The sequence below is a fragment of the Notamacropus eugenii genome, chromosome 5 (assembly GCF_028372415.1).
Source record: "Notamacropus eugenii isolate mMacEug1 chromosome 5, mMacEug1.pri_v2, whole genome shotgun sequence".
Classification (NCBI taxonomy): domain Eukaryota; kingdom Metazoa; phylum Chordata; class Mammalia; order Diprotodontia; family Macropodidae; genus Notamacropus; species Notamacropus eugenii.
In genome coordinates this window covers 47201955-47222640 of record NC_092876.1, presented here as the reverse complement: position 1 = coordinate 47222640, position 20686 = coordinate 47201955, and the positions used below count along the sequence as shown (strand labels likewise).

General features: G+C 36.8%; 1 protein-coding gene across 4 annotated transcripts in view; it reads left to right on the top strand.

Moving 5' to 3' along the window:
* RERE (arginine-glutamic acid dipeptide repeats) overlaps positions 1-20686 on the top strand; it is a 478375-nt gene that overhangs the window by 278293 nt on the left and 179396 nt on the right. For all 4 annotated transcript variants that reach the window (XM_072608761.1, XM_072608759.1, XM_072608758.1 and 1 more), the window contains 2 exons: positions 1099-1223; positions 5141-5240. In XM_072608761.1, the coding sequence (XP_072464862.1) occupies positions 1099-1223; positions 5141-5240 (225 nt within the window). The remainder of the gene's footprint in view (positions 1-1098; positions 1224-5140; positions 5241-20686) is intronic.

Sequence of the window (20686 nt, the reverse complement as noted above, 5' to 3'; positions counted from 1 at the left end):
AAACCCTTTAGAGAGCTCATTAATAATTTAAAATTTTCCTTTTAGCATGAAAAATTAGGTTTAATTTGGGTATGGATCGTATATACACCAGTCCCACCGCCACCCTCGCCCTACCCCTTCTTTTAGCCCCAGTTCCCCTCAAAAAGAAGGACATATTTTTCAATGACAAATACATTTTACGTGTTCTTAGGGAAAAATAAATAAAATGAGGGCAGGGAAACATAAGGAAAGAAAAAAGGCCTATACGGCAGTGGTTCGTGATTGTTAGCTTGAGTGTATATATATTGTTTGCCAAAAAAAATGTCTTATGTTAGCGATTGTAAAAGATAGTCATAAGGCTTAAAGACTTTTTCCCCACCTCCCACCAAACTCAGTTCTTTTCCTAATACTTTGAATGACTAATTTTATTAATTGTATCCATTGTTTCGTTTCATTAAATCTTTCAGCAAATTTCTTTGGTTTCATCTGCTGTAGTTTAAATAATTTGTTCAAGACATATTTGACAAAGTTGTTATTATTTCACCTTCATGCTTCTTATATAAGATTATTTCATTTATAATTTATACATGTATACATGTATACAATCACATATTGTATAAGCATGTCATACTTCTTATAAAATCTAGTTGTTAGAAATGAAACATAACTCTTGACGTTTATATTTTCAGAGTTCTTCCTTATTAAGAATTCATTTCTAGCTCGTTCATAAATGATGATAATGGTGTTTTTGTTTTTGTTTTTTGATGAGTGGAAATAGTTTGTTCCTTAAATAGAGATTAAGTAGGTGGTTCATAGAACTTTTAAATTTTTCTATTTTATGTTTATATTAGTACAGTGTGAGATCATTTAGATTTCTTCAAGAATTTCTTTAGTACTCACTATGTGTAAGGTATCTTGCTAGGTTATAAGAACTTATTATATCCATAAACCTTAGAATTTATATAATGCTTGGAAAATATTTCATTTGACACATGATGATACTGTATAGGAACTACTCAGTGATACCACTCAAAGGTGGTATCTCTTGTAAAAGCCTTCCTAGTGAGCTATTTCTTTAATTTTTGTCTTCTTTTTGAAATTTCTGTCCTTTTTTTCTAGGCCAAACTTCCTGAATTGCAGCCATTTCCTTCTCCAGATGGTGACACTGTGACCCAGCATGAGGAACTGGTTTGGATGCCTGGAGTTAATGACTGTGACTTACTTATGTATTTGAGGGCAGCAAGGTAATGGCAACTAAGTTTACTCTGTTTTCTGATTCTGAGTTAAATATAAAGAAAGTACTGGGGCATTTTAGGGGGAAAGATTTAACAGACTTTGTCAGAGAATTTCAAATTTGGAAGGTTTCTCAGAGGCCATTTAGTTCAATTCCTAAGTGACTAAAAACCAAACTCCTATGTTGGACTTATCATAGAAATTGTCTGTAACCAAGTTTTCCATATAACCCCCATTTTTGGCCTCTTCTTCTAGACTAGCCAAAAATATTCTATTGTCTAGAAGTTGAAATGAGTTTGGTTCCACTTCTGCATTTTTCTGAGTGAATTCTTCTCCATGTTATGCTTCGTTTTCACAATCCTATCCTAGAATTTTCTTTCCAAAGGGAAATTCTAAAATAGAATAGTGATATTCTTAACCTTCATGTTTACCTTCTGGGATCATTGAAGCATTGTGCTTCACCATTTAAACCTTCCTTGGAATCTCAGCAGTCGAGTGTTACCTCTCCAAGACGTAATCCTACATTAAGGCTTAATATGATTGTGCTTTGTGTAGAGAGCATTTCATCAGTGTCTGCACTGTGTAGCTCATCAGTTCATAGCATCAGCTTGTATTTGGAGTCAGAGGTAATGGATTCTAATCTCTTTTTTGTCCCTTAGCCTTTGTGTTCTTTTTCTTTTCCTTCATTTCCTTTTGGGTTCCAGCTTCCTTAACTGTAAATGAGAGAGTTGGAATAGTTGATTATGATGATCTTTTCTTGCTCTAAATCTGTGATTCTTTGGGAATGGGACCTGTGGGAAATTCTCAATCTGTAGAACAAAAGTTTAAGCCTGTTTCTACCTTGTCACAAAGCTATCCATTAACATTCTTTTGAGAGCCATGAATTAGTATATCTTTGTTACACCTTCTTATAATATCAACTGTGGTAGATTGAAGCAATATGCTCCTGATACATGACTCAGGATGTATATTGGAGCTACCCTTACTGCTTGGGTGACTTTGAACAATCCATTTTCCTTTTTGGGCCAAAGTTTCTTTATTTTAAAAATGAGGAAGTTTTACTTGATACCGAAGGTCATTTCAGGCCATAAAAATTCTATTATTTCATTTTCATTATATTAATTTCTTTTGTTGGACCTGTAACTTCATTAGTATAAGCAACCTACATCTTCCCTGCAGCTTTTCATATTAGAGATTTGCCTGGGCCACAAAAAGGTAAGTGAGTTGCCCAAGGATATGTAGCCTATGTGTGTAAGAGGAAGAAATTGAACGTAGACATTTCTGACTCTGACTAGCTCTTTATCTACAACATCATGCTCCCTTTCCAATTTATTATTGATATTACGTTATGTATGATAATAAAATATCCATTAAGCAAAATGTTTATTATAGGTGGACATTATAATATGTTTATTATAACATTAGTAATCATCAGCATATGAATGTACAAAGAGAATGATTGTGTAGAAATTATTTCAGTTTCTTTAAACTTCCATAATTTTTTAAAGTGTTTTACTAGCTTATGGAATGCTCATTCAAAAAAAAAAAAAAGATGACTTCATTTAACTTGAAGAAATCTGGTTGGGGAGTTGCAGCATACCCAAACTTCCGCAACATGTCATTTTGCCATTTTAATGCATGATCAGACAGGGTTGTGTGGGAAGTATAACTTTATATGGTAGAATGCAAAAATGAACATAAGTTACAAAGTGAAAATGCTTTATCTGCCAGAGGACTATGCTAGAGCAGTGGGCCATGTATTGACTTGTTGACATATTGACGAGGCCATGCATTGGTTCAGAAAACCGCAAATGAGCATTATCTATGCCAACAATATGTAACTCACAAATACATGCAGTGCATTTTTATTTATTCGTTAAACATTTTCCAAGTACATTTTAATTTGGTGCTGTAGAGAAGCTATTATTTTTACTTGAGTTTTCCTTTTCCATTTGAGTCAGAGTTAGTTGAATGCCACTATCTTTCAATAAAAATTTTAAAGAAATGAATTTACTTTTCCTGTATAAAGCTAGTTATATAATATATTCAATTAAATGAACATTAATGTTTCTACCACATAAGCAAACATCCAGTTTTTGCCCTGAAGGAATTTGAATGGAGGGTTAGGGTTAGGATTAGGTTAGCAGTAGGACCTGATAACTTGCTCCACTTTGTTGATACTATTTTCTCTTCTGTAAATATAAGTGTAGCAGGAGTTGGAAATGGAATTAGAGAAGGAGAGAAGAAGGGGAGGGGGAGAATTTATTGTTTACTTATTTGTTAGTGCTATGCATTAAGGATGCCAGGTTAGTCCTTACCCTCAAGGAACTTATATCCTAATGGGAAAGGACAATTTTCAGAATATCCAGAAAGGTAAAGAGAAAGAGAACGAGTGTAGAGACCTGGTTGGGAGCTGGGAAGTGAGGAAGAACTTCTGCCTTGTGAGTAAAGTGCTTTGTAAACCATCATGGTTTGCATCATTCTTTGTAAATGTGAATTTTTGCTGTCTTTGGCCTGGTAGGATGGTTTGGCTGATGCTAATTAGCTTCTACTGGAATGAGTCAGACGTGTGTCCTTGGTTCTATTAAGATTTTATCTAGAGGAGCAGAGAATATAATTATCAAAGTTGAAGGTGACAGAAAGCCAAGAGGGAGGGATCACTGCCACACTGAATGGTACAGCATTATAAAAGAGCTGTTAGGGTAGAATAGTTGGGTAGAATCTAAAAAGGAGAAACCTTAATAGTGATAAGTATGAAATTTTAGATTTGTGTTAAAATAATTATCAGAAGTATGAAATTGGGGGAGGTGGTAATCTACCCAGATAAAAATTTATCTGAAAAGGTCCTGGAATTATAGGGATGTACAAGCTCAGTTTAAGTCAACTGTATAAGATGGAAACCCTCAAAAAACAAATAAAAAATTGCATTGTGGGTTGCCTTGGGAGGCATTATGTCCAGGTTTGGGAATAGGGTATGCCCAGCTTTGGTTAGATCAGGGGTAGAGTGTTGTGCTATTGACTGGGGCACAGTTCAAGGACTTTGGGCATTTAAAAATTTATCTAAAAAGTTCCTGGAATTTTAATGATGTACAAGTTCAGTTTGAGTCAGCTGAATAACATGGAAACCAAAACGCGCCCCCCCCCCCCCCCAGCCAAACAAGCAAAAAACAAAATACAATTGTTGGTTCCCTTGAGAAGCATTCTGTTTAGCCCTTGGGGTAGGGTAGTTTTGCTCTGCTTTGGTGAAATCAGGGGTAAAGATGTTGTGTTATTATCTGGGGCACTGCAATTCAAGGACTTGGGGCATTCAAAGAAGGAGAAGTGTACTAAAGTTTATTCTCTGCTATATGAGTATGGGAAACAGCCAGAGAAAATGCCCACAGTGGTTTTTTTGGCGGGGGAAGGGGAGACCTCCAGGAGGCCAGTGTTACTGGGTTGAAGAGTACCTGTTTGGGAGAATAAGGTGTAAGAGGATTGCTAAGGTTGGGGAGAGGGATGCTAGGAATTATTTCAGTATACAGGAAAATAGCCTGCAATAGTCAAGGTTCATTTATTTATGAGAACATCCGAGAATATTTGACTTCATAGAATGACAACTATAGAAATATCTTTAACCAATGGAATCCCAGCTAAAATTATGAATCTTTAGTATTAGTGGACCCTAGAAAGAGAAAGCATAGATATACCCCAAAATGAAATTAGCTTTGTTTGGCAGAAAGATTACCTGGGTATTATATCAGAATGTCAGTCTGTTACCCTCAGATTGGTATCCACAAAAGGGTAAGAAACCTCTGAGAACTCCTCTGTCATGGGAATGATATCCAGTTGCAGGCTGGTTGATACAAATAAAAATGTAGTCTGGTTAAAGGGTTAAGGTCTCTTCTTTTTCTTCTCCTTTTCTCCCCCTCCCCCATTTTTTCCTATGAAGGAGCATGGCGGCTTTTGCGGGAATGTGTGATGGAGGCTCCACTGAGGATGGCTGTGTTGCTGCCTCTCGGGATGATACTACACTCAATGCACTCAACACAGTAAGTCTCTTAAAGTAAGCCCCAATAGAAAAAGGAGAATTAATTTCTTTCTTGGATTAGAAGAGGGAGAGACTATGTGTTGATTGTAGAGTGAAGTAAGTGTTTTTTCATTCTGAACTGGCCTAGAATCTTTGGAGTATGTAATTCATCCTCAAATTGCAGAAAGATTAGAGATGGGGTATTTGGGTTATATTCCTCCCATCAGATTCTGATGTGACCTAATCAGTCCTTGTGATCACTAATTATACTTCAGTGAATATACTTTTCCAGTGTATTTCATGAGTTTTCTGAACATCAGATGGGATTTTCCTTGTTTATAGTTTGGAAACCCCTAAAGTTAATAGTATGCAAATTTATGGTGGTGGAATTTTTAATTAATTAATAGCCTGGGGCTCAATATTCCTATAAATCTCACTGATTGGTACAGGAATCACTTATTCTGGGTTGAATTTATGTAATTTTAATGTGATTTACATGGAGTCAGAGGCTACCGTTGCCCAGTGCTCAGTCTTTTGAAAGATTTAACCTTTAATGATATCAAAAATCAGTGTAATAGAATGGTATGGGAAATAAGAGAATTTTTTTTCCTAATCCTGCCAAGTTTCTCCATTGGTGTGCTTTGACTAGTATATGTCTAATAATGTTTAAGAATTTATATATATATAATTTCAAAAGAATCAAACTACTCTGTCTTTTGCCTTGGTCTTCTTCACCCAACCCCTGCTTTGTTCTCTTTTAGGTTCTTTTTGTAAGTTTTTTGTTTTTTGAAAGTGATTGCCCTTCAAGTGATTTTAAGTTTTATTTTTTTTTTTTAAAGAACTTAGGAAGCCATTAACATTTTAATATATGGAGATCAGAAAAAGGAGATTACATATGAAACTACAAACTTATGTATATTAAATTTAACACCATGATGTCAAAAATGTCCTGTTCATCTGTTTTCACTTCTGACCTTCTCTTATACTCTTCTGTGTTTTTGCTTAGTCTTTCATTGGTTTTTTCTTTCTTTCTTTTCTTCTTTTTTTAGCATTGCTTTCCCATCTCCTTCTCCATGATACCTTTCACTTGTAACAAACTGTATTTAAGGAAAATATATGAATACTGACTGTTGTATTGAGATATATGTGAAGAGAAGAGAAGCATACCTCATTATCGGGCTTCTGCAGTTATATTGTAATATGCTTTGAATTGGTCTTTTTGATTTTGTTGGACAATGCCAAAAAAACCAAAAGGGAGAGATCAGAAGTCATCATATTTAACTCTTCTTATTTCAGCTATTTCATGTAAATTAGTTTCTCTTTTTTCTTGAAAGTCCTCTGACAAATTTTTTTGGCCATTTTGAAACATGCTAACCTAATAGTATTTTTTCTTTTCACTGCACTATGCTTCTTTGAAAGATTTTTATAAGGATCACTTAAGGCTCAGGCTAGCTCAGCTCATCAAACTTCCTGATTTTAGAAGTGAGGAGGCTGATGATTTGAACAGTGAAGTTATTTGAACACTACAGGTTATCAGCAAAGCTGGGACAAGGATTCAGGACTCAGTTGCCCCTCTCTGGCCTTTCTCATATTGACTCCCCTAAAAAGAAAAGTGAGACAGTATCATACAATGAAAAAAGCTCTGGACTTGAAACGCTTAAGTTCATATTCCAACCCTCACCCCCAAAGCTATTTTACTGTCGTACATGATAATTTCTCTGAATGTCATCTGTAAGTTAATATTTACACTACCTTCCTCACTGTGGTCGTATAGGTGTTACATGATAGGATATATGTGAAGCATTTTTGTAAATTCCAAAGTACTATTTAAATGTAAGGCAGTAAAAACAGGAGCATGCTCATAGAGGATCACGAATGGAAACAATTAGCTTATTTTCTTGGCCTCCTCTAGTAGCACTGAGCAGTCTGGTACTAATAATAGAGAAGGAAAATACGAATTCATATGGGGAGGGTTGTGCTTTGTTCAGCCATGGGGACTACACTGAAGTGCCTTGTTAAATCTATGGGCTCACTATGAATTCAAGACCAAAGGTAGAAAAATGAATCCCTAATAGGAGTAACTGAGGAGGAAAAAAGATGAAATTGAAGCACTGGAGATCTCACAAAAAAGAGTAGAGATGGTGGTGATGTGAGTTGTGTAGACTGAAGTGGAAGGCAAACATGTTAAAAGGATCATTAATGTAAATATTAACATCACCAAAGATGATGGAGTTTGAGGCTGAAAGCAGACTCTGAGTTATATGTTCTGATGTCATGGAGAATGGTAGGTGAGTGGATGCTATAAACTTTTGAATAGAATAAATTACAGAGAGAGCAGCAGCCGAAATCTGAAAGTGTGCTTTTCCTTACAAAGCAGAGTGTGCTAACTTCTCTGTTTTGCTCTGTGAGTTTATTGGAAAGGTTGGCAATGGATGTATCATCTCCTGAGGTATGTGTTTTTGGGGAGGAGGTAATTTCAGTTAGTGCTGAGAAATGATCATTCTGAAAGAAAATTCAGCAAATATTTATTAAATGTCACCCTTATAAAATGCAGTTCTCAGAGGTAAATGATCAAAACCAAAATTCCCAACATCGAGGAGCTAATTATTCTGTAAGAGATAGAGGATAAAAAGACCCTTGTTAATAGTCAGAAACAGTGGAAGTATTGGGCAGAAAAGTTAGGCTAAGTGATGGCTATAGCTTGGGGATATTTTGATGAAAACACAGGAAGTATTTGCATGGGAAAAGATATTTGCCTGGATGTCTAGTGAATCTGGATGGAGGGATTAAATAAATATATTGGAAATTTTTAGTTGGGCATTTAGTAAATTGCCCTATTTAAATGGAATTTTAACTAATACCCCATTTGTCTACCTAAACCTAGATCTTCCCTCACAATCAAAGAATTTGGGTTAGAAAGGCCCCCCCAAAGCTAAGCGGTGAACTTACATGTGAACGAGACTCACTTCCACTGCATGACTAACAAGGAGATCTGTCTGCTTGTGATGCCTATTCTAGTTTTCTTCCTGTGGCCTTGAAGAAAAAGTCTAATTTCTCTTCCCATGACATCCCTTCACATATTTGAAGACAACGCTCCTATTTCCCTTACCCCTGCCCAGTCCTATCCACCAGCCTTCTACTCTTCAAAATAAATGAACCCAGTTCTTTCAGCTAAATATCATTTGGCATGAAGCTCTTAATTATTTTGATGTAACCATTCTCTGAATATTCTTCAGCTTATTAATATCCTTCTTAATATGTGTTACCCCAAAATAACCACTGTATTTTGAATATAACCTGACCATCATATTGTACATTGCGACCATTGCTTTCTTTTTCCATCGATACTATATCTTTCCATGTAAGTAATGACCACATTAACTTGGCTGGAGGTAGGGGGGACATTGCATAGAACTATTAAGTGCAAATTTTCCTTCACCTTGTTTTCTTCCCTTCTCCTCTGGTCCCTGGTTGTCTCAGGATCCATTTGGGAAAGCCATCCCAGAAAGACTGTCTTTTAGTGATAATTCATTCTCACCTTCCCATGTCCAGGTTGTGTAACTGCCTACATAACTTGATTGAGACAATAGTTCAATTCTTTCTGATGAGATGGAGAAGCACCATGCCTTATGCATCAGCCCTCCCTTAGCCTTCTAAGTTCCTCCAGCCCTTTGTATATGCCCTGTGGTCCCTCACCATTGTCATTTGCCCTGCTTATGTAGGAAGGGACCAAATTATCAAGTATCTTACATGCCAAGCACAATCTAGATGGGACAAGGAGCCGTTAGAAGTTATTTCCTTGTGCTTGTGACCTAAGATCAGACTTGTATTGTGAAGGCTAGATTGATCAGGGAGAGAGTTGAGGCAAGGAGATCTGTCAGTCTATTGCAGCCAACCAAGTCAGAGATGATGAGAGCCTGCATTTGAGTTGTGTCTGTGGAAGTAAGGCAGTGTGTATTCAAGAGATGTTGAAGACAGAGGTGACAAGATTTGTCAATGGATTGGATATTTGGGATGAGCTAGCAATAAGATTGCAAGCCGGGGTAACTGAGTATATGTTGGTCCCCTAAATAGTAATAAAGCAGCTTAGAAGAGGGTGAAGTTTGAGAAGTGCTGGTTTTGACATATTGTTTAAAATGCCTAGCCCAGGAGAGACTGGTGGGGATATATATCTCTACATAGATATATTTATATATCTATACCTATAGGTACTTATCTACATTGATATATCTGGGTGCCATCTTCATAGAGAGGCTAATTTGAATCTATGAGATCTGATGAGATCATCAAATTTTATTTTTATACATACATACATACATATGTGTGTATGTGTGTGTATGTATATATATATCTATATATATATATCTATTATATATATCTGACTGTTGTAAAAAAAGAGAGAGTCTAGGGTAGAACCTTGGGAGACATCTATAGTTAGTAGACTTGGCCTAGCAGAAGAACCATCACAGTAACCTTGAAATCAAACAGATAGGTGGAGTCCCTGGAGAAGGCAATGTCATGAAAGAGAGTGAAGAGAGAAGGATTGAGCAGGCAGACTCCCAGAGGAGACTTGAAGGAATGACATTCAGAGTACTACCAGTAGGAGGTGACAAGATGGATCACTTCAGAATAAGGAACAAGGATGGTCGAGATGTGTTTATTGAATAACAAAGAAGGAACTTACAGTATATTGCTTCCTTTTTTTATCCCCCAGTTAAGCAGGTACAGTCCTCTGCTGAGGTTGGGGTTTGAGTTGTAGAAAATCAGAGTAAAGATTTAGAAGAAAAGCTGCTGTGGGATATGTGTAAGAGCTCGATGGCTGTGCCATCTATACGTTTAGTCAAGTCACTGATAAAAAGTGCTGAACAGCACAGGTATAGATTCCTTAGGTGTCTCCTGCCAAAGGGTTTCTGAACTAGTAATGACTTTTTGTTGTCTGTTCTTTCATTCACTTTGAAGTCAATTTAACCATTGATTGTCTAGCCCTGGTGTTTTAAGCTTACCTTTTGGGGAAGATGTCCCTTGACTTTGAATAAACCTTCTTGTATCCTCTGTTTAATGTAAGTGAAAAGAAATTCTGAAAATCATCATGCCTATGCACATAAGAAGAGACTAATTTTTATAATCAAAATTTATCTTGTGCCTAGCATTTTTAATATAAAAAAGTTATTCTTATTGCCAGCTAACAATATTTTTTCTCAATAAAGTTATTGAAATGTCTGCATATTATGTTTAGCCTTTAGCTTGTTTCTTTAGATTTACCGGAGAACAGGACGAAAGGAGCCTAATTCACAGAGATAAGTTCTTGTAAGCATTAAAGTCTTGTGATCACATTTTGTAAGCGTAGTTCTTAAAGGATACATTCAAAATCTTGTAGCTTCATTGATTGGAAATCAGTTCATAGTTTCTAATTGCTATGGAAACCAATTAGCTCATCTTTCATGGGATCATTGTCATTGATTTTTTTTTTTTTTCAGTTTAATGTGAAAAGGGTTTCTCATCCAAACCTCATTCATTTAGTTCTGGTCAATAGAAGTTTTTCTTGGATCCTTCCTTCCTTCCTTCCTCCCTCACTCCCTCTCTCCCTCCTTCCTTCCCTCCCTCCCTGCCTTTCTCCCTCTCTCCCTCTCTCCCTCTCTCCCTCTCTCCCTCTCTCCCTCTCTCCCTCCCTTCCTTCCTATCTGTAACAGGCTCTCTAGACTTTTCCACCTGACTTCATCTCCTCCTTTCTTAGCAGTTCTTTCCAGTCCACATTTACTAGCATTATTCCTTTTGGAACATTTCTATAGTTATTTACTAGATATTCTCCTAACCCAGTTGACAAACTTTTCATATTTCCAGGTGTTACACATTCCCCTTGTCATCATTTATTTTGTTAAAACTTACATTGAAATGTAGGTAAACCATATCTATACATATGTTAAGGCATTGCTTGTACCTCAGGCTATGGACTCTATCAAAAAGAAAATGAGGTTAATTGAAGTTGTTGTGTTTGTCCTTCATTCTGAAAGAGGACCATGACATCAAGATGGTGACATGACTTGCAGATGACTTTGATTTGAGTGACGTAGGGCTGTGCACAGTCACCAACCTCGCTTTCTTCTCCTGAGCCATCTGGGTCCCGTGACCTGATTTTCATCAGGATGACTGGAGAATGCCCAGGATGTAGTGGGAGACCCTGGCCCTTTCAGGCATAAGGCCTTATCACATTCTCACTTTGAGTGAGATGCACCTATTCAATGAATAGGCTTTTTAAGTTACTCTCAAGGGATGGCCCCTTTAATAAAAATAAAATAAAATAAAAATGGGAGGGGAAGACCCTTAGGGTTCCTAGGTAAAAGAGAAACAATTACAATTTAGTTGTTACATTATTAATAAATAATTAAGTAATAATGGAATTTAGAGCATGCCTGAAAGCATCTGTGCGATAAACTGATCTTTGTACTTTTCATTCTCCAGTTCTTCTCTAATTTCAAAACTATGGAACTTCTAAGTTAAGAAGCATTTTAGCCACTACTCTAGTCAAACCAAAGGTTAAAAAAAAGAGCCTTCACTAGTAACAATAGCTAGTGTTTGTGTAGTGCTTTAAAAATCTTATCTCCTTTTATTGTCACAATTCTAAGAGGTAGGACTATTATTGTCCCATTTTACAGATGAGGAAACTGAGGCAGCCATAGGTTCAACTAGTTATCCTAGACTTTAAGATATCGTAAGCGTTTGGGGAAGAAGAGCTGGGGATAACCCATTCAATTGAGAAGGATCATTTTCATTTTTGTTCTTTGTTTTTCTTTTTAAAAAAATTAAAGCTGCAATTTGAAACCTTTAAAAACTGTCAGAAACTTCCTGTTCGTTCACTTTAAATGGACTGGACTAAATCATCCATGACCTGAAATCTGGGCATGACAGAACAGAATTTGAATGAAACCTGTCCTTCCAGACAACAGTGAATTGCCATTTGGTTCCTTTTTCATTTGACACTTGACCCAAGCATGGGATTGTGGTAAACCAGACAGTCCTGCCATGTTTCCTATTGCTCATCCACTTAGAAAGAATGTCAAGTTTGCCTAGTTGCCAAATACTCATTGTTTAAGCTTTCTTGACTTCTTTTTGAGCTCGATTGGAGGTGTTTTTTCAAAATTTCAATCCACAATCTAAGTGATTAATGAGGAGAATTGATATGCTATGCAGTTCCTTATTTTGGAAATGCAGTAAACTTTAGAGTAGTACCTCATAAATGAATTAACATGTTACTTCCTGGTGTTTTCTTTATAATGATAATAGAGCTGTGTGGTTTATTGTTAATTATCTCTTATACAAATGAAGATGAGGGAAAATGCTTGACAGTGTAGAATTTCTAACATTCACACTTTCAAGTGATTATTGTCTGCTGTCATAATTTCATATTTTAGTCTGTGACTTAATTGTATTTTATGCTGCATTTTTCATATTTTGAGGAACAATTGGAAAATTTTTGAGCCCTCTGAATTTGAAAACTATTGGCCTCTTAATGCACTAGTTCATATTTAAAAAAAAACCATGTCTTTAGAGACATACTCACCTGCTTCAGTGGGAGATGATAGGGATCATAAAAGAATTATTTGTTAATAATAGCTTTGTACATCACATCCTTTCTGTTATTTGTTCCTCACAGCTGATCCTCTGTAAAGCAGATAGTAGCGATATTATTTTCTCTGTTTTCCAGGCAAGTAAACTGAAGCACACAGAGGTTATAAGACTTGACAGATGATGCAGACAGGCTGAGATTTGAACCCTGTTCTGCCAGTCCTCTTTCCTCTAGATCACAGATAGACCTTCCTTTTTCACTTCTTTCTTTTTGGTGGAAGTTATGCTTTTCAAAGTTTACTTAAATTCTGAGGTTTCTTGTTAGCTATTCTACAGCTTTGTCTTGTTTAACTTCCAGCCTTCTTTCTCATTTTAAATGAGAAGCAATTAAGTACTCTAGTGAACAAAACCCATGAAATTCATTCCTGAGTTTATTTTGAATGGACTTCATCAAGTGACTGTTCCATATTAGAGAGAACTGAAATAGTTTATTTTGACAAGGAATGTTTCATCTGAAATGTTCTTTCAATTGAAGAAATTAGGCCTTTAATACTAAAGAAAGCCTTTCCTTAACTATAGGTATCAAGGAAAGCATTTAAGGAACCTAGTTTGGAATTGTTTGGAGAACAGGCTTTAATCATAGCCTGATGATCCACATGCTGCTGCTCTGATAGCTGCTTAGCAGTGTCCTTGCTACTGCTCCAGTCTGTATCACAGCATCTCGCCCACATCCTACTATTCTTTGGTGAGAAAGAACAGGCTTCATCCCTTCCCTGGCTGCCCTTAGTCTCTGTCCTGCAGGAAGTGGAGGTAGTGACAAGCAGATTGCCCTGCCTCTGGTGACAGCATGCTGTTAGGTTACTGCTGCCAGAGAGCTACAAAGTAGAGCGTGTGGGGGCATGCTGTTGCTATACAAATGTGTGCTACTTTTTGATGGTATTGGTGAGACAGACCAAACAACGCAGGAGGGTATACCTGTACTGATGTCGTAGCTTTTTACAGTACTGAAATACTAGTTTTCTATGCCTTCCATTGAGGATTTCTCTAGTGGTTGCAGAGGCCAGGTCATTTTATATCAGTGACATAAACTCAGATAGAAAGGAGGACCATTAATCTACATAAGGATCTCCCTGGGCTGCATATTGAGTAAGTTCCTTTATTCCTTGTATTTTTATTCATTTTGTGAAATATTTCCCAATTGCATTTTAATCTGGTTCACGTCACTGTAGGGAGTGGTCTGGGCCCACCCAGCTGTGTTGGGCACCTTTGCTCCATATGATTCTATAGCAGTGAAAAGGCAGCTTTCTTTTTTGCTCTTTATTGATCGTTGGAAACACAAGTTTTAGGTAAAAATTTTTAGGAGAAGAAGAAGATGGTTAAGCTTAAACTTCAGGGCAGTTGTCTACGTTTTGCATCCTGTTTGTCCCGCTCTCCCAGTTTGAGTTGGGCTTCTTGATACAGTGAGTTAGTATTGCCACCTTGAGGCAGTTGAAAGGAGCGCTGAACCTCCTTTGCTCTTTGATCCAGGTTTTACCTGCCTGTACCCATGAAAAGGACATGTACTGAGAGACTTGCTTACATTTGGGGTATTTGATTTGATAAAATAATATGCCCCCAATTACCCTTTTGTTGTCCAAAATAAATGAAAATATGTCTAAATAATCTTGTTTACCTCTGCCAGAGTAGTGCCATATATGTCAGTACATGATAAATGTTGAATTAAGCCAGCCCACACTTTGAGAGGATAATGATTCCATTGAAGATACCTTTCTTAAAAAAATGATTGTAGTCATAAAGATGATGTAAGCAGAAAACTGATTTATTAGTATCTTAATTGTTTTTCATAAAATTTGGGCCACTCCTTTATTTAACTTGCTGATTGCATTGATTACACTAGTTAGACTTCTTGTTATCCTTAATTTTTCTTAAATTTGAATGAGCCCTCCTTTACTTTGTATACTAGGATGGAGAGGAGCTTAGCCTGGCTCAATAATTGTCAAGCATTTTCTACCTAAAATTCACTTTTCATTTTGGTAACCAGGTTTTCTCTTCTTTGTTCTGGAGAACTAAGCTTTCACATTATACTTTATTCTCCAGCCTCTTAAGTCATCATTTTAATAGAAGTAATCAATCAGTTTTTAGTCTTTCTTCTCTACAGTCTAATCTTAAAGGTATATTCTGACTAAAAATAGGATTGATTTTTCATTTCTGTGGTCTCCATAAAGACTAAAAATTAGTTCACTATATACCATTTATAACATACGCTCTGATTAAAAGATGAAAACTGCACTTGCACAACATTTTTGAAGCTATTAAGACTGAATGTCATGGGCTGAAAGTTATGGTTCGCTGATGTAATTAATGCCATAAAAAGAAATTCTTATCATTGAATATACACCTTCATTCATTTCTAATTCCATGTTCAAAATGTAGCAGGGAAACAGGTCCTAACGAAAAAGCAAACAAAATGACAGCTTCCCATTGTGGCTAGATTTCTGGCTCCTCGCTTCTTTACAGGTTCTTCTCTGATTTGTTCCTGTTATGAAGGCTTATCTCTTTTGGAATTTGAGAATACTTTTTTGCTCCTAAGCACATTAGCTTGAATTTTAAAAGAATTTTAAAGGATATAGGAAATGGTTTTATTAATTTTCAAGAACTGAAAGAGAAACAGTCTAGGCTTTTGCTGGCTGCTGTGTTATGATGTTGTATGGGTTCTCTGTTTAGTGTTATTTCTTTTCCTCAGCAGATACAGAAAACGAAAAGAATGCAGCCCCAGTTTTTCTTTAAAAGAAAATGTTGGTCACAGGGAATGATATTTAGATGTCTTATGAGGATGTTGCCTAGCTTTTTATTTTCAAAATCCCTCAAAACTGCTGAGAAAGGAAGTTTCCAAACATCAGCACTGGCAGATTTGTCATTGCTCTGCTGTGGTAGGTTGGTGTCCTATATCTGCCAGTCCACAGAAAATTTCAAAGGTAATGCGTGCTGAACATGATGATCTTTTCTGGCGTTGACAGAACCTAAAGGTGACTTTCTCTCATTGATCATTTCCATAGGAGGCCAAGGTGGTGTTTCTTTAGTCTTGCATTGCTTAGATTACAAAACTTTTCTCTCTTCCTTGAAGCACCATATCAGTGGATTTAACAATATCCTAATAATAATTTAATAAAACATCAAAGCATGTATGTTTCTATTCATTGTATTAGTTAACCTTGGGTTAAATTACATATTTTTATTCTATTCCTTGTTTAAAAGGGGAGGAACCAGTGAATTTGTCAGTTTGATAATCTGCTTTCTAGAAGATATCCTTGGAGGGCAGCTTCTGGTAACACTCTCAGTCTTGGTCTAAAGGGCTAGCATATTTATCAACCTGTTTTTGCTTTTGAAATGCTGTCTCCTCACATGATTATTCCCTTCTTCTGAGACTCTTTTTGCCTTTAAGGGGAAAGATAACTTCTGCATATAAAGCTCAGTTTGTTAGGATTTCAGCTTTTCCCTCCAAAGAAGAGAGGAGCAACAGCTATTGCTTTGATAAAATGGGGAAATGATTATAAATGACTGAAAAATTCAGAGTTGTACTTGGTCTCTATCTTTAACTTAATTTCCTGGCATCTGCTGATATATGCCCAATATGTGGTTATTTTCTGGTGTGATTTTTTTCTCTTCTTTCTCTAAAAAGCCAAGTGGCCAGGTGAGACTCTCCAGCTAATACATGCTAAGGCCTGCTTCCCTTTGCTAATAAAATTACTCTGTATTTGCAGAACAAAGTGTTACATGGTGGCATGTCATTTTGAGTGACAAATGTGGCACTGTTATATCAACTTTGGAAAATTCAGCTATTTGGGAGATGTCACCCATACAAATTACCATCTGTCTTAACCTGCTAGTGGAATAGATTTTCTTGTTCATTTACCACAGACAAACCAAGCATGGAAACCAAAGAGTACTCTTTAAATATATGCTGAGAATTACTATGATGACAAATTGTTGTGGACAAGCCGTTCTTACTGCTTAGACTTTACTGTGTTCTTAATAGAGCAAACTTCTCCTGTCAAGGGTCTTTCTTCTCATAGCTATGTCATCTGTAATTGGCTTGCCTATCTCTGGTGCTAAGTAAATGATAGCCCAGTGAGACAAAAACTGTTCATTTTAAAAGAATACCAGTCTCAGTGTACCCAGGAGCCAAAAGGCTACTGCAAATGGCCTGTGATGGAGTATTTGACCATTCCAACTTTACAATACCTTGAAAATGTTTAGAGAGGATGCAAGCAAAGCATACATTTATCTTAGAGGATTATTTTTAAGAGAGTACTGTATAACAGCTCTGTCCAGCAAGTATGGTAACTGTATTGCAGTCATTTCAAAAATTAGTAGGATAATTGTGAATAGTCAATACATTTTAATATTGTCAGGGATCAATTCAACACATTATCCTGAGAAAGTTAGATTGATTTCAGGTAGGTGAATGAATTTGAATTATCTTGCAAAGACCTGAATAGATAAGGACAAATTTCTGTAATGTGTAATCTGAATTGGTCGGATTTTTTTGAAAAATAATCCAGTAACAGTAATCCATTGTATAACTGGAAGGCTCTGGAAGGAGGGGACAGCATCAAATATTTCATTGCTTCCCACCATAACCTTCTTTGGGGGTGGGGAGAATTACGTAGAGAAAATAAAGTCCACATTGAAGTAAGATACTATTTTCTACCCCTGGCCACTTTCTTTCCGGTGTCTCTACTGGCCCTGTTGGACCATACTATAAGTCATGACTTTTAAGCCAGAGGGAAATCAATTTCACATTTCTCTCAAACAAAGCTGGCATCCTATTTCAAGTTCATGCACTGAAAATATAAGGTTATTATATTGGCTTCCACTTTCCAGTTAGCATTGTGAGAGTTGTGAGACCACATAGCAGATGCAAAGGGGGAAAATAATTTAAATTATTTTGTTCTAGTTACTAAGATGTATTAAAATGTAAGCAGCAAGAATGTATTAGGAAATTAGTATTATCTTTCCACTGGTTTTTATTTTTGAGACTAGAAATGGTATTTGATTTTTATTTAAGTTTTGTGCTAATGTGAAGAAAATACTTGGGTTATGTTCCTCTGGCAAAGGAAACAGTTCATCAGCAGATTACAAGTCTGTACTTGCCAACTAGTTGTTCTGGTGTTGGGAAACTAGGTCATGCAGGATCTGAATAACAATAAAAGACCTGAATTTGAGATTTGGTTAGGAAACACTAGTTTAAATGCCAGAAATTGTATTGGAGGAATGATGTTAGAACAGATATCTCCTTGGGAAGATCTGCGACTCGGTATCCGGTGAAGATAGAGGCAAGTCAAGATGCCAAAGTAGTGAATGATACAATATAGGATTTCCTGATTGGGTGTTAATTTTCTTTATTGAAGGATTTCCCCCTCCCACCCAGGGTAACATAATTTTGAGAGTAGACTTACATTTTACATGTTTCCTGCCTCTCCCTTAAAGGTTTTTCTTTCTCAGCCAAAAAATTCATCCTGCCAGATGTCCTAGTTGCCATCCTATATACCAGTAATGATTATCTACCTTTGTCTAGAGCTTGAGTTTGTTTATACATAAGCTAACAAATTAAATGCAAATAGCATACTAGATGATGATGACTTTTATTGAGGACGATGCTGTAATTAAGTGCCATTTTTCATGCAACATTTGCATCATCATGGTTTAAAATTAGTTAGGCCAGGTTTTTGTCCTCCAAAATCTTCTAATGTAAGACAAACAATTAGGATGCCAACAAGTTCTGTCCTTCTCTAGAGGGCATAAGTAGGAGCTATAGTTGAATGGACATTTCAGGGAAGTAGAATTCAATTTCAGCTCCATAAAAGGAACACTTTCTTGTACTTTGAACATCTTACAATAAATCAATTTGCTTTTGTGAAATAGTGAGCCCCCTGCCAATGAAAATAGTCAAGCAGTTCCAAGATGTGACTGGAAAAGAGATATTTGCATTAGGTGGGGAACTTGATTAGATGACCTAACATTTCATTATCTTTAGGATTATGTGCTTCTAAGAGCAGGGTTTTAAGTGCAAATGACTGTGCATGGATACCTTAAATAATGAATGAATGAAACGTTTATTAAAATTTTTAAAGTAAGATTGGATTCATTAACCAGTTCTGAAAAGCTGCCTCATCATATTAGATTGCACTTTGAGAATGTTGCAAGAGCAAGAGCTGTTTTATATTCAGTAAAATGGAACACCACATGAAAGTATGTTTTCTGTGCAAGTATTCCTACTGCTTCTCATTACTTCCTCTTATTTGTTTCCTTATGCCACCATTAAAAAAGTCAGTGTCCTTTACTCTCATTGTTAGGGAAAGAAAACCTGTTTAATTGGTCTGGAAGAGAGTACCCCTAGATGGTACTAGTGTTGAGAGCTGAGAACCATAATGTTGAGGTTTGGGGGTGCTTGGGACCCCAAAATACCAACACCCCGGATCCTGCCCAAATGAATTTGACCCAAGCCTTCTTTTAGGCAAAGAAAAACAAAACACTTTTATTGACAAGCGGGCCAGACAGAATCTGAGCGCCTCCATGAAGGCAAGATGGAACTTACATACGGAAAGATTGTGGAAGGGTTCTAGCGTTGGCCAAGTAGTCTGAGGTGATGGGAGGAGGAGTTTAGGGAAATTCTTGAGGAGGGGGTCTAAGGAGGATCTTGATGGGACTGGGGTGACTAGAGGTCAGAACCTAGAGAGTGGGATTTTGACTTGATCAAGGTTGGGAAACTGCTGGAGGCAATGGAGGGCTAGGGTGGGTTAAGGGTACTTTATGGAATCCAGGAAGGGAAGCTTCCAGATGCAGTCTGTAGGCCACAGACAGTGGAGGCCCAGGTCTGGTTAAGGATTACAGAGTTGGGTATGAGGAGCCAGATTAAAGTGGGAAGATTCAAGGACAGTTCGAGGGAGTTCCCAGAGTCTGTGCCCCTGATCACTAGGTGATGCAGAGAATTAATAATAGGTTTCTTAAGGTTGTTGAAATCTGTCCACAGCTCAGCAGAGTAATAAGTCTGTGGTCAGGGACTATTTAATACCTTCCAAAAAAAGTGATTTGCTTCTATTTGTATACATGTCTCAAGGGTTACTGTTCTAGGGGCTTATTTTTGATGTTGAAATATTCACTCATAGAAATGTCTAAATAATCTTCCATTCTCTGGTGCTTAATTATTTAATCTTAGCAAACTTTATTTTGTTTTAAATTAGTCATAGTGAGCCAGCATTTCTTCCTCCACCATCCTTTTTTGGTTTTGTTTTTAAATGTAAGGATTTTGGATGCCTTTTGTTTTAGTGTCACCATTATTTCTGGGACGAGAATGGCTCCTTCTTCTCTGTCCCCTGCCCCTGAGTCAAACTCTCCCTGATAGCCAGGATGAAGGGATGAATGAACCTGTGTTGTTACTGATCCTGAAATAAGGATTGTGTTGAATGTTTTTTGAGGATTGACTTATTAAGGGAAAAGGAAAGGCTTCTTCCTCATAAGATATAGTGACAAGTACAGCTTCAGTTGGCAGAACTTGGGGGAGACTGCATCTTTCTCTGGCTCTGCTTCCCTTGTTCTTTCCCTTGAAGATTCAGATGGATTTTTGGCAGTTCTTTCTCATGTATAGAGAACATATTTTGCACTGAGGAAAGGCTATGAAATCCAAAAATGTCCTTAATGGACTGTAGTTATTTAATATGGTGCAACCTATTTTATATAGACTTTTCTACAGCCTTCCTAATGACCGTAATTGCCAAAGGATGCCTTGCTGAAGTCGAAGCTGCCAGATTCAATGCCATTTTGATCTAAAAAGGTCACAGTCAAAGGGACATTTAAATTAAGTTATAAATTACAATTGAAGAACAATATTTTGATGTGTGAGAC